The sequence below is a fragment of the Bolinopsis microptera genome, chromosome 9, assembly GCF_026151205.1.
Source record: "Bolinopsis microptera isolate Bmic1 chromosome 9, MBARI_Bmic_1.0, whole genome shotgun sequence".
NCBI classification, from domain to species: domain Eukaryota; kingdom Metazoa; phylum Ctenophora; class Tentaculata; order Lobata; family Bolinopsidae; genus Bolinopsis; species Bolinopsis microptera.
Window position 1 is genome coordinate 16,472,773 of NC_087080.1, and position 14,776 is coordinate 16,487,548.

A 14,776-nucleotide genomic window follows, 5' to 3' on the forward strand; every position below is an offset into this window, starting at 1 on the left:
TCGCTAGGATACTGCTCAGAATCCAGTAAGCAAATGTGGAGTAGTAAACCAAGTCGTTCATTTTAGTAGCTATTTCCTGAGCATGGTAAAAACTGTTAATATAGTTAACATTGGTAATCGTACTGTAGTGCGACACGTACTCTAGTGCGACACGTACTCTAGTGCGAAGTCCGACAAAAACACCCTATGTCGCACTAGGGTACGTGTCGCACTACGATCCAGGTAGCGTACTCTACTGCGACAAAATATCCTGACTTAAGTGATTCGTCGGGTCGGTTCACGTCACTTATTTCGAAATGATCTTGCGAATACGATTCGTCGGTTCACATCACGTGTTTCGAAGTGATCCACTGATCACAATTCCTTCGGGTCAGTTCAAGCCACGTATGCAGTGTGTGATCCACCGGGTAACTCGTAAGCAGCATATGATCCTCATTCCTATCACACACATTCGGCATCGTATGAAGGTATATCTCCGATTGGGATAACAAGTTCATATGCTTGGGCCATATATAACTATAAGGTCACGATGATTCTACCAAAGCATCGAACAGCATCAACATGTCTTCTTCAATCACCTTCATTCCTGGACGCACTATACTGGTTCAAGAAACGTTATCCACGACGGATACCGCTACTGCCTGGATAAGAAGCGCGACGACAGGACTTACTGCGATGCACTGAGAAGATCTGCTCCGGACTTCTCAGTCTGATGAACGACACTACTGTGACCAGTAGTAGTACGAAGACCCATTCCCACCCTCCTACTCCTGCAGCAAACTCTGTCTACACAGCAAAGTAGAACATGAAACGGAAAGCTTCCGATACTGATCTCCCTACGAAACACCTAATTGCTGACGCTGTTGGACCCCTCTCCTTCGAAGCCATGTCAAAACTCAGCAGGAATCCCTCGCTAAGATGGCACGCACAGCTCGGACGAAGGCCATGAGGCATCCTGTTGCTCCCCGCTCTTTGGCTGACCTTGTCCTAACTCCTGACTACATCAGAACGAACGGTGGCGAAACCTTCCTTCTTTGGGATTCTACCTACTCAGCAGAGAGAAGAAGATCTTTCCTGTTCGGCACTGTGGAAAATATGGATCGTTTAGCCTTCAGCTGGTGACTATCCACGGACTCTATCCTGACGGCTGGAGAATTCCCCTTACATTCGGCTTACTCCCGTGGATTGGAGGAAGATGCAGCAACATGACCTAGCGAATGTGTAAAGTGCTTTGTCGCACTTTAGTTCGTGTCGCACTACAGTCCAGGTAGCGCACTGTAGTGCGACAGTGTCGGCCTTGAAAATTCTCTGTCGCACTAGGGTACGTGTCGCACTACGATCCAGGTAACGTACTCAACTGCGACATTGTCGATCTTTGAGGTTTCGCACTAGGGTACATGTCGCACTAGAGTACGTGTCGCACTACAGTACGTGAACCGTTAACATTAACATTTAGATTACAGTAAAACCTTTTTATACCGGACTCCTCGTGGGAAACGAAAAGTGCACTTGTACCTACTACTACTATGCACTGTATAGAAAGAAAACCCGGTTTACACAATACCACCAAATCGATGTGGGCACTGAAAAAATCACAACCCCCTCAGGAAAAGAAGGATAAAATTTAACGAATAAGGATTAATCAACGTTTTTAGGAAAACGTTTTGCTAGTATTGTCCAATATTTAAACTACGATTTGGTTCTTCTCAATAAACAAAAAGATACTACAATGAGTATCTTCATAGACTCCCAAAGTCAACAAGCTTACTGATAGTTAACTTACTCGGTGGTGAGACAATTTTTATATTTCAAAGAATGAAAGGTCGGATAATGTATAAGCCTACATGTTCTGCGACAAAGCGCTCCGGCGAAGTGTCTGAACTTGCAACTTATGATAGAGGCTCACATGTATCATTACTGTAAAATACTGCACAATTTTAAACCCATCATATTTCAATTAGACTGGGTTTGGTTGGTGACGTGTAAGCTAAACTATCAATACTAGGTTACTGTAACTATTACTACTATTAGTATCACTACATGCTAATAGGATAGCAACTCTAATATCATGGTGTCTGGAACAGGGTACTTTGGGTTGCAAAATAGCGTTCTAAATTAAATCAATACATAATTGATAATTGATATAGGCAAGCGCAAACTATTGAGTATCGGGTGCTCTAGGAATTATCGGGAGCCCACTTCTCTATCACTCTACAAATGACAAACCGATTAAATTTTAATGATATGAATAATTTAAAGGAGCCCTTGCACGAATTATACTATACGAGAGATCTTATCAGAGCGGACAATTACAAGGACATTAGAAACGATCTTGTCGATGAAATAAAACAGTTCTGTTCTGTTGTGCACAGTCTGTACATGTTTGGCTGATTTGGAACAGATGAGATTATTACCTAGTAGGTTCAGATAATAATATAATACAGGGTGGCCCAGAAGTAACTGACTAAATACTGAGCAGGATATGATATTGTTAACAGTGCTGCTAGTGGTGGGATTAACGAAAGGAGACGTATACCTGCATGGTCCCAGAGGCAGCAACAACAGACTAAATGAGCGGGGCAGGGAACGGGCTAATGCTAACAGGTAGGTAATGCTAACAGGTAAGTTATGCTTGGTAGGTAATGCTGGGTAGGTAATGCTGAGTAGGGAATGCTTGGTAATAGCTTTCTGTTGAAAAGTTACTTATAAGTTACATTACCTGGTTATATTTATGATTTTTGTCATTTCGGGCCATTTAGCACTTTAGTAGACATTTACATTTAGTCACTTACAATATTTTGGAGGAGATTGGATCACCCTATTTAAAAGGATTTTCTATATGAATATTGACATTGTAAGTTATTTGGTGAACCAGAACGAGATACATGTAAACACTAAATACCAGAGACAATAGCAACAAACACCTAATTACCTCCCAATTAACTCCTAATTAACTCCTAATTACCTCCTAATTAACACCGCTAATAGTAGAATAATGGTTATAAACAAATTAGGAGCCTTAGCTTGTTTTGGCTACTATAGTGATAAGTTGAACCTCTCTCAAGGCATCAATCAAAGATTGGCAAATGTAGAAACGTGGATTTTGTCTTATTGATCTGACATATCATTTGCAATAAAGTATAAATTCTACAACCAGCATGTAGATAATAGACAAGATAACAGGTTTAACTTAACCCTTAACTATTCGCAGACTGTTTGTAGATAATAGACAAGATAACAGGTTTAACTAAACCCTTAACTATTCGCAGACTGTTTGTAGATAATAGACAAGATAACAGGTTTAACTAAACCCTTAACTATTCGCAGACTGTTTGTAGATAATAGACAAGATAACAGGTTTAACTAAACCCTTAACTATTCGCAGACTGTTTGTAGATAATAGACAAGATAACAGGTTTAACTAAACCCTTAACTATTCGCAGACTGTTTGTAGATAATAGACAAGATAACAGGTTTAACTAGACCATCAACTATTCGCAGACTGTTTGTAGATAATAGACAAGATAACAGGTTTAACTAGACCATCAACTATTCGCAGACTGTTTGTAGATAATAGACAAGATAACAGATTTAACTTAACCCTTAACTATTCGCAGACTTTTTGTAGATAATAGACAAGATAACAGGTTTAACTAGACCATCAACTATTCGCAGACTGTTTGTAGATATTAGACAAGATAACAGGTTTAATTAGACCATCAACTATTCGCAGACTGTTTGTAGATAATAGACAAGATAACAGGTTTAACTAAACCCTTAACTATTCGCAGACTGTTTGACTCTCAGAACATTTGCAATAAAATATAAATTCTACAACCAGCATGTAGATAATAGACAAGATAACAGGTTTAACTAGACCATCAACTATTCGCAGACTGTTTGTAGATAATAGACAAGATAACAGGTTTAACTAGACCATCAACTATTCGCAGACTGTTTGTAGATAATAGACAAGATAACAGGTTTAACTAGACCATCAACTATTCGCAGACTGTTTGTAGATAATAGACAAGATAACAGGTTTAACTAGACCATCAACTATTCGCAGACTGTTTGTAGATAATAGACAAGATAACAGGTTTAACTAGACCATCAACTATTCGCAGACTGTTTGTAGATAATAGACAAGATAACAGATTTAACTTAACCCTTAACTATTCGCAGACTTTTTGTAGATAATAGACAAGATAACAGGTTTAACTAGACCATCAACTATTCGCAGACTGTTTGTAGATATTAGACAAGATAACAGGTTTAATTAGACCATCAACTATTCGCAGACTGTTTGTAGATAATAGACAAGATAACAGGTTTAACTAAACCCTCAACTATTCGCAGACTGTTTGTAGATAATAGACAAGATAACAGATTTAATTTAACCCTTAACTATTCGCAGACTTTTTGTAGATAATAGACAAGATAACAGGTTTAACTAGACCATCAACTATTCGCAGACTTTTTGTAGATAATAGACAAGATAACAGGTTTAATTAGACCATCAACTATTCGCAGACTGTTTGTAGATAATAGACAAGATAACAGGTTTAACTAAACCCTCAACTATTCGCAGACTGTTTGACTCTCAGAACAATAACAGAGGAGGCTACAATCAAGGTTCGCTGGTCTACTACGAGGGTTCTATAGTTAATATAGAGTGGTGAGTTAACTACATTAGTATCTAAAACATTAATATTGAATATCTAATATTCTTAAACACTGAATAAGCTGAATTTAGATCTAGAGCATAGACTTAGAGTATAGAGTGTATATTATAGAATTTTAATGTACAGTGTAGAGAGAAGCAAGAAAGCACTAAAGCACTAAAGCACTAAGCATTGTCACCTGGTTCAACTTCCCAATTAAGGTACCGATCTCAAAGTGACGATTTTTTGCCGTATAACATTCCGTGTAACAAGGTAATTCTATTACCTATTGTCTTCTTTATATCCGGCTGCACGTGCCGCCTTGATATTTCATATAGTCTAAATGACCTGAAACTCGAAACCAAATACGAGAAAAGAAATATTGTTTTGAGGGTAAGGGAAGTCTAATCTTGAAGGTTTCACGACGACTGTATTATAATAGGGTTACGATAATGAGGGAGAGTAACTATTATACTCTAGTAGCAGGGAGGGGTATAACTATTATTATTACTACTAGGTGGTAGTAATAGTATAAGTAATATAACCTAATGTAATAAGGGGGAATACTCATGGATCTGAATGCAGAATGCGGCATAATCAAATTTCCAGTCTGCCAGTACAGATGATATCACTAGCAAACCTTTATAAAAACTATAATAAAAGTAATACAACGAATATGTAGGGCATATTCGTTACGAATATAATTTACTGGCGACTCCACTATTATTACAAGCAACATCTTTAAGTACAATTAGCAATTATCTGTTATAGACAGCAGATAACAGTATAATAGTAGCGAGGTAATTGTACTATAGGTCTTATCATGTAACCTAGTATTATACAGTGTATCATTTCACAATCATCATTGCAACATTGAGCAGTGTACCTAGTATTATAATAAAGGTAAAGAAGATTGAAGAAGATTCTCATAACTTAATTGCCGAAAATTTTGCAAAAAAAAGCTGCAATGAAGCTCTAATATTCGCCAAATTTGCCGCACTCAAAGCAAATGTAAGTAGACGCAGAATACCGCACATTATATATGTTGTCCCTGTTCCAGGGTTGCTTAAAGATATTCTAATACTGTATAGTTTTAATTTGTAACGCTCGTGAAAGTAACAAATGATTGTTACACTAACAACAAAGCATTTTTAAAGATAAAGCTACGGTTAACAGGTAATAGCACCCAATACAATGTCACACAGTGATTGTATGAAGCAGGTAACCCTGCAGTTGTAACATATAAAGCTATAGGAGTAGCCTAGAAAGCTAATATAAGTATGAACTGCAATCTGTGCCCATCAACAAACAATAAAGGCGAACAATGAAAATTCTTCGAGAAACAAAAGAATGCAATTTAGTAAATTAGTAATGCCGGCTTTTTGTGAAAGTCATGTGAAAGTTAAAGTATAAGGCATGGCAAATCACTGTGTCACTGTGTCACTGTGTCACTGTGTCACTGTGTCACTGTGTCACTGTGTCACTGTGTCACTGTGTCACTGTGTCACTGTGTCACTGTGTCATATAATAGAACTATAGAATTTGGTAAAAATGTCCGAATATGGTTTTTGGCTCATGACTTGGTGTTAGACATGTTTAGGTGATTACCGTTTAGTCATTTTTTGGAATCAATGGGCCAAAGGAACCGACTATGGGTTTCTCCTGATCCAGGACCAGTAAAAGTTTAGTAAGCTACATCAGGGCCCCCTTAGCCCAGGGAATATAATATGAAGGGTTCAAGCGAACGACCACTATGACCTGTCAGTATATCTGACAGTATAACCTCCTCAGGACTAACCAGCACTCATGCGGAGATCCTAACAATCACTGCGAACTAATTATACAGGTTTGTAAACTAATTCAAACACTACTAATCCATTAAAAATGTATTTATTGAGTAATGGGATAACCAGTCCTGGCTCCGTAATGTAAAGAATTTGTTTCAATTCCAGATGAAAAGCTCTCATACATGGAAATATTGTAACTCTTAAATTGGCCTAATAACATTAACAGTACATGTGCGGTAATCTGACTCGGGACGGGACCACAACCAGGACTATCCCCGACAGACGGGACCAGTGCGAGAACTGGAACTGTGACACCGACCTAGAGTTAGTCAATTAGTTAGTTAATTAGTTAATTAGTTGTTTGTTAAGTAAATTAGTTAATAGGGTGATTATTAGTTGATTAACGTTATTTTAACATTGCAGGTTTGGGATGCACGAGAACTACGCGTACTACAGGAACTGTAAGAACAGAGAACGGAACGAGGGACTCTTCACGGCCGACCAGGTTATCTATCTTAGTAACCACTTAGGTTATCTATCTTAGTTACTGCAGTATTAGATCTTATCATAATCTCACAATCAGAATTTAGAAAACAAATTTCTAGAAGAATAGTTCCATGACACGACCCAATACCTCCTAGTGGTAAAGAAGGCAGGATAAGGCTTGTATAATGAACGCTCATTAGGGGTCGCCCTGATTATATATATTAGTGAAATACTAGAATGAGCTGACAGATTGTGCTCCTTTATTCTCTGCTACCTTTCCAGTCATGGCAAACGCTGTTATATAATAAATGACAGGCAGATATTCATGGCCTGTAGTAGGTACTTAGGTATATATGGCTTAGCGGCAGTTAAGCGATTCTTTGTCCATCAAATTGGTATAGACTTGACGGTATATGTACCCTCTACCTGCTATAATAGATAGGAGATGAGGGAGCCTACTACTCTACTGTACAGAGCATACGTTAAACTCGTTATTCAGGGCCGGACCATTGTGAGAATATATTTAATTGGCACCTATCAGATCTTACTTCTACTTCTTAACCTAACCTGTGAACTTACAGAACTTGAGAAAGGACGATGCCAGGTCGACAAGACAGAACCCAGATGGTACGAGGAGAGGGTACGAATGCCCTGAAGAGCGGGATTACTACCCTTACTGGGGACCTACTCCCTGGATGGTAGGTTACTTAGTAACCACTTAGTAACCACTTAGTAACCACTTAGTAACCACATAGTAACCCCTAACTTACTACCCTTACTGGGGACCTACTCCCTGGATGGTAGGTTACTTAGTAACCACTTAGTAACCACATAGTAACCACTTAGTAACCACTTAGTAACCAATTAGTAACCCCTAACTTACTACCCTTACTGGGGACCTACTCCCTGGATGGTAGGTTACTTAGTAACCACATAATAACCACATAGTAACAACTTAGTAATCACTTAGTAACCACTTAGTAACCCCTAACTTACTACCCTTACTGGGGACCTACTCCCTGGATGGTAGGTTACTTAGTTACCACTTAGTAACCACATAGTAACCACATAGTAACCACATATTAACCACTTAGTAACCACATAGTAACCACATAGTAACCACATAGTAACCACTTAGTAACCACTTAGTAACCCCTAACTTGCTACCCTTACTGGGGACCTACTCCCTGGATGGTAGGTTACTTAGTAACCACTTAGTAACCACATAGTAACCACTTTGTAACCACTTAGTAACCACATAGTAACCCCTAACTTACTACCCTTACTAGGGACCTACTCCCTGGATGGTAGGTTACTTAGTAACCACATAGTAACCACATAGTAACCACTTAGTAATCACTTAGTAACCACTTAGTAACCCCTAACTTACTACCCTTGCTGGGGACCTACTCCCTGGATGGTAGGTTACTTAGTAACCACATAGTAACCACATAGTAACCACATCGTAACCACATAGTAACCACATAGTAACCACATAGTAACCACATAGTAACCACATAGTAACCACATAGTAACCACTTAGTAACCACATAGTAACCACATAGTAACCACATAGTAACCACATAGTAACCACTTAGTAACCCCTAACTTACTACCCTTACTGGGGACCTACTCCCTGGATGGTAGGTTACTTAGTAACCACTTAGTAACCACTTAGTAACCACATAGTAACCACTTTGTAACCACTTAGTAACCACATAGTAACCCCTAACTTACTACCCTTACTGGGGACCTACTCCCTGGATGGTAGGTTACTTAGTAACCACATAGTAACCACATAATAACCACTTAGTAACCACTTAGTAACCACTTAGTAACCCCTAACTTACTACCCTTACTGGGGACCTACTCCCTGGATGGTAGGTTACTTAGTAACCACTTAGTAACCACATAGTAACCACATAGTAACCACTTAGTAACCGGGACCTACCTACTGGGGACCTACTCCCTGGATGGTAGGATCAGTTTATTAATTCCTGAAACTATGTTTAGTGTACTGAATCCCGACACAATAACAGATAGCTATATCACAACCATGACATGATTGTCAACAACATAAAGTCATATGGTTGACTCTACTCTGCAACTCACTTTTCAAAAACCCTAAGAGGTGGCAAACGTCCCTGCTACACGCTCATTTTAGGCCAACAAAATGAACTATCTAGCAGTGTATCTGCGGGAAATACAGGGTGTAACCCTCAAATCCTCCATTCGCACTAAAAACTGCATCTCCCTATTAAGATTGTATCCAGGCCGCATATTTCAGGACGTAGCGATCCTGTCTAACAACGCCACAATGGAGCGCTGTGAGTTCTACAGGAACAACTCGGAGAACGTGCTGGGAAGGTTCTACTGCAAATATCCTGACGATTACTTCATATACAAGGAGGCTACTAACCGGGGTATTGAGGATATTCCCATCACTAAAGCCGAGTGTGAGGTTGGTAACAGAGAAAATCCCCCCCCCCCCCCCCCGAGTGTGAGGTTGGTAACAGACAATATCCCCGACCCTCCTAGATTACAATCATTTAAAAGCAAGAAAATTGCAACAAATCGTTATAATTAGTTCAAATAAACAACACGTGTCCACAAAACAACCCACAGGACACAAACCTAGGAGCTGACGCGGCAGGAACAGCCTTTGCTAAGCCAGTGTGGGTGCAGGCTGACCCTTTCGGTATCCCTCCTCCTGAATGTGTGGAGACGGACTGGTCACGTGACAACCACAACGGTAAGTGAGGTACCAGCTATCAGCTATACTAGAGGCAGTGTAGCAGCTATCAGCTATACTAGAGGCAGTGTAGCAGCTATCAGCTATACTAGAGGCAATGTAGCAGCTATCAGCTATACTAGAGGCAATGTACCAGCTATCAGCTATACTAGAGGCAATGTACCAGCTATCAGCTATACTAGAGGCAATGTAGCAGCTATCAGCTATACTAGAGGCAATGTAGCAGCTATCAGCTATACTAGAGGCAATGTAGCAGCTATCAGCTATACTAGAGGCAATGTAGCAGCTATCAGCTATACTAGAGGCAATGTAGCAGCTATCAGCTATACTAGAGGCAATGTAGCAACTATCAGCTATACTAGAGGCAATGTAGCAGCTATCAGCTATACTAAAGGCAATGTAGCAGCTATCAGCTATACTAGAGGCAATGTAGCAACTATCAGCTATACTAAAGGCAATGTAGCAACTATCAGCTATACTAAAGGCAATGTAGCAACTATCAGCTATACTAGAGGCAATGTTGCAGCTATCAGCTATACTAGAGGCAATGTAGCAGCTATCAGCTATACTAAAGGCAATGTAGCAGCTATCAGCTGTACTAGAGGCAATGTAGCAGCTATCAGCTGTACTAGAGGCAATGTAGCAGCTATCAGCTATACTAGAGGCAATGCAGCAGCTATCAGCTATACTAGAGGCAATGTAGCAGCTATCAGCTATACTAGAGGCAATGCAGCAGCTATCAGCTATACTAGAGGCAATGTAGCAGCTATCAGCTATACTAGAGGCAATGTAGCAGCTATCAGCTATACTAGAGGCAATGTAGCAGCTATCAGCTATACTAGAGGCAATGTAGCAGCTATCAGCTATACTAGAGGCAATGTAGCAGCTATCAGCTATACTAAAGGCAATGTAGCAGCTCTCAGCTATACTAGAGGCAATGTAGCAGCTATCAGCTATACTAAAGGCAATGTAGCAGCTATCAGCTATACTAGAGGCAATGTAGCAGCTATCAGCTATACTAAAGGCAATGTAGCAGCTCTCAGCTATACTAGAGGCAATGTAGCAGCTATCAGCTATACTAAAGGCAATGTAGCAGCTATCAGCTATACTAGCAGGGGGATATCAGCCACCTTCGATATTAACAGTTCTATGAGGTCGACAGTAGGGAGTAACAATAAAAGTTCAATTTCAAAATTAAATTAAATAGCTTATACAATATACATTATATATAATCAATATACACAGAAACACACTGAGATCAACAGGGAAATGTATGCTCCTTCATTAACAATATCAATCAAGCCACGTTCACATCAACCTGATATCAGGAACTATGTGACCCCCCCCCCCCCCCCCATCAACCTGATATCAGGAACTATGTGACCCCCCCCAGCCCCCTGCTGTGACTGTGGTGTACTCTGTATAATGAGCAAATGACATGTGTGAAGAGAATGCGCTGTCTTATCTGTGTTACTGTCAAATTACCAAAGTGGTCTACACAAACGATGTCTTCTATTCAATGTAAGGCTTGCAAAATGAGCTGAACCACGCTGATATTCCCCTTGTACTGGAGAGCAATCCCTACTCCGCAAGCAATCCTCACAAATTACAATCACTACTCCGCAAGCAATCACTACTACTGTCTACTACAACTTCACATTCAGACAACTAATCTTAATCATCCCAACACTATGTCACTATGTCAACATCTAATTCCAATGCGATTAAGAAGTCAAATTCTTGCGCAAGGTCTAATTATGGTATTTAGCCAATCCGAATGGTCAGTGGGGTCCAATATGCACTATGCAGTCAAAGCATCAGAGATGCAACTATATCTGCCAAAAGTGTGACCAGCCTTATTTATTTAGAATTGGAGCATCAAATCAAGGTACCTGGAAAACTGAACTATTCATAAGCTTTACACCCAGGTAATGGTTTGGAGGGGTTCCTTAATCAATACAACCCCAGGAAATGGTTTGGAGGGGTTCCCTAATCAATACAATTGGACGGTTCCTGCACATACTCTTAGTGATAACTGTGTGTTGAGACTCAGGTTATATTACTATATTTATCTACATTAAATCAAATATTAGGATCCAGAATTTTTGAGCTGAAATCATTGAACAGCGATATCGAGGAGTATAAGTTATTCTAAACAGCTAAAAGTTGCTCGCTATTTTCAACGCCTAAAACATCTACTGGCAGGTACAACATAACAACAGGGGAGTTCGCAGAAGGAGGGTTCGACCCAGAAATTGACGCCAGTTTAAACGCTGACAACAATAACGCGTGAGTAATAACACGTGAGTGATAACGCGTGAGTAATAACGGGTGAGTTATAACGCGTGAGTGATAACGTGTGAGTGATAATGCGTGAGTGATAACGCGTGAACTAACGAATATTTGTGTATCAATATGTGGAGTAAATTTCCAAACTGAAGGGTACGTTGCTTCTCTCGGCAACAGAGTATCTATTTACTTGGAGAGTCTGCACTCAGTGTAAAACAAAATACTTCATGTATTGTCAAATTATATTTCAGCTCAATACTTCATGAACAATAACACAAAGACGTTCAATTTAATAGTACAATGGTGTCATAATTCCCCAACTAGGTGTCCAGAGTGTGTTGGAACTTCACCTAACTAATTTAACCAATTATTTGACGCGATTAGTGAACAATAAACACTACAGCTGATAACTAACTGATCAATACAGAGCATCAGAACTAGATGTTGGTACTCAGTTCGGTAATAACGCGTGAGTAATAACGCGTTATCACTCACGCGTTATTACTCACGCGTTATCACACTACAGCTGATAACTAACTGATCAATACAGAGCATCAGAACTAGATGTTGGTACTCAGTTCGGACTAACTACCGCCCAGGCTGAGGACAGAGGATACGTGTTTGAGAACAACCCTGATGTGCAGGTTAGAACAGCTTTATCGGTAAAGTTTTACTACTCTAATTGTTAGAACAGTGTAACACTAGTACTAGTACTTATCGGTAAACTTCTTTAATTGTTCTGATACTGGACAGTCTGGATGTTTTGTTGACGTGTCGTTACTATTTTGATCGCAACACTTAGCTACACTTAGCTACATTTAGCAACACTTAGCAACACTTAGCAACACTTAGGAACACTTAGCAACACTTAACAACACTTAGCAACACTTAGCAACACTTAGCAACACTTAGCAACACTTAGCAACACTTAGCAACACTTAGCAACACTAAGTGTTGCTAAGAGTTGCTATAATAAACATATTATAACAAGACTGAAGACTATTTATAAAGCTGTATAAATTATATATAAGTTATATTATATATATATATTATATATAAAGTTACTTTTTATAAAACTGTGTAAATTATATATAAAGTTGAATAAAGTTCTAATTAGTGGATAGTGTGTAGTTATGATTAGTAGTAGTAGATATATAGTAACAGTACTATTACAGATAGTGTGTGCTTAGTCCCTCTTATCTGGCAGGTGTTTGCAGATGTAGATGTGGAGGTGCAGTTAGCAATTAACACGGCCCAATACTGCAGGTGTTTGCAGATGTAGATGTGGAGGTGCAGTTAGCAATTAACACGGCCCAATACTGCAGGTGTTTGCAGATGTAGATGTGGAGGTGCAGTTAGCAATTAACACGGCCCAATACTGCAGGTGTTTGCAGATGTAGATGTGGAGGTGCAGTTAGCAATTAACACGGCCCAATACGGCAGAACGTTCCAGGATAGGACCCATGTGTTCGCTATCAGACCCAAACCTGAAGGGACAGTGGAGGGACAGAGCATCTTCAATATGAACGTGAGTTATGTAGGGGGTAGTGGAGGGACAGAGCATCTTCAATATGAACGTGAGTTATGTAGGGGGTAGTGGAGGGACAGAGCATCTTCAATATGAACGTGAGTTATGTAGGGGGTAGTGGAGGGACAGAGCATCTTCAATATGAACGTGAGTTATGTATGTAGGGATCCCAGATATTGGTCGGTTTAAAGTTAACGGTATTTGGTTCCAAGTTCAAACCGTTTTATGTTCAGTGTCAATAGCCATTGCGATCTCAAGCAATTATTTGGCTCATTAGTTAAACCGTTTTTAAGCTTAATTAAGCAACGCCACACACTGATTAGATATTTCAGATATACCGTTAGTATTGCCTCGCAAGCAATCAGCCCATATAAATAGTTAGAGTTTTGGAGTAAAGTATTCCCACATTTTCCCTATTCCCTTTAGTCGGTCTTGTTTATACGTGTTGTTCTATTCCCTAATATATCCTTTTGTTCTAACGTTGTTATCCTCCTCGTTTCTCTTTGTTTGATCCTTCTCAAAGTAAAGAACGCAAAGTAAATTCAAGTAGGAACACGGCAAACCTACAAGTGGCGCGAACGGTAGGATCTATTCATCATCATGGGAGAACGAACCTTCGCAAACCAAGAAGAACTCGAAGCATATGTCGCAGAAAGGATTAAAGCACAGTCGGACAAGGACAACCAGGGCAAGGTACCCTACCTGCCCACACGAAAGCCAGAGCGGTTCAACCCAGCTCTGTCAACATTCTCTGATTGGATCCTTGGATGGGAATCATACATGACGCTGCTCCATCTGCCCAAAGTACCTACCTGGGAGTCCTCAAAACCTTCCTGGAGACGGATGCACTAAAACTCATCAGCTCGAGACAGTTCTCAGATGAGGAAGAGACAAACTGGGAAGAAACAGTTAAGCCGGCCTTGATGGCCATACTAGACTCAGACAGAGTCATAGACAAAGAGGCCCTGAAGAGCAAATTCCTGAAGACTGCTCAACAACTATCCGAAGACATCGCTACTTTCGGAAGCAGGGTTAAAAGAGCGTACTTTGAGGCGTACGGGGCTGCGGCCAACGAAGATCTATTAAAGCTCGTGTTCCAGAATGGACTGCGGAACAGGAATCTTGTACTACAGCTTTCAATGTGGCAGATGGATTTGACCGATACGCCAAGGACATTCACCGAGGTCCTGACAAGAGCCCAGAAAATCGAGTCGGCCATGGGAGTCAGCACAGCATTGGAGATCAACGATCAGACACACGACATTCTCGC

At 40.0% G+C, this 14,776-nt stretch overlaps 1 protein-coding gene across 1 annotated transcript in view; it reads left to right on the forward strand.

Moving 5' to 3' along the window:
* The first annotated feature begins 2,482 nt into the window (after positions 1–2,482).
* Positions 2,483–14,776, forward strand: part of LOC134821443 (protein DD3-3-like) — a 28,226-nt gene continuing 15,932 nt past the window's right edge. Inside the window, exons 1-12 of the mRNA XM_063832184.1 lie at positions 2,483–2,604; positions 4,592–4,678; positions 6,456–6,510; positions 6,678–6,775; positions 6,875–6,956; positions 7,519–7,635; positions 9,225–9,398; positions 9,563–9,689; positions 11,658–11,742; positions 11,895–11,978; positions 12,529–12,622; positions 13,363–13,506. Of these exons, the coding sequence (XP_063688254.1) occupies positions 2,483–2,604; positions 4,592–4,678; positions 6,456–6,510; positions 6,678–6,775; positions 6,875–6,956; positions 7,519–7,635; positions 9,225–9,398; positions 9,563–9,689; positions 11,658–11,742; positions 11,895–11,978; positions 12,529–12,622; positions 13,363–13,506 (1,269 nt within the window). The remainder of the gene's footprint in view (positions 2,605–4,591; positions 4,679–6,455; positions 6,511–6,677; positions 6,776–6,874; positions 6,957–7,518; positions 7,636–9,224; positions 9,399–9,562; positions 9,690–11,657; positions 11,743–11,894; positions 11,979–12,528; positions 12,623–13,362; positions 13,507–14,776) is intronic.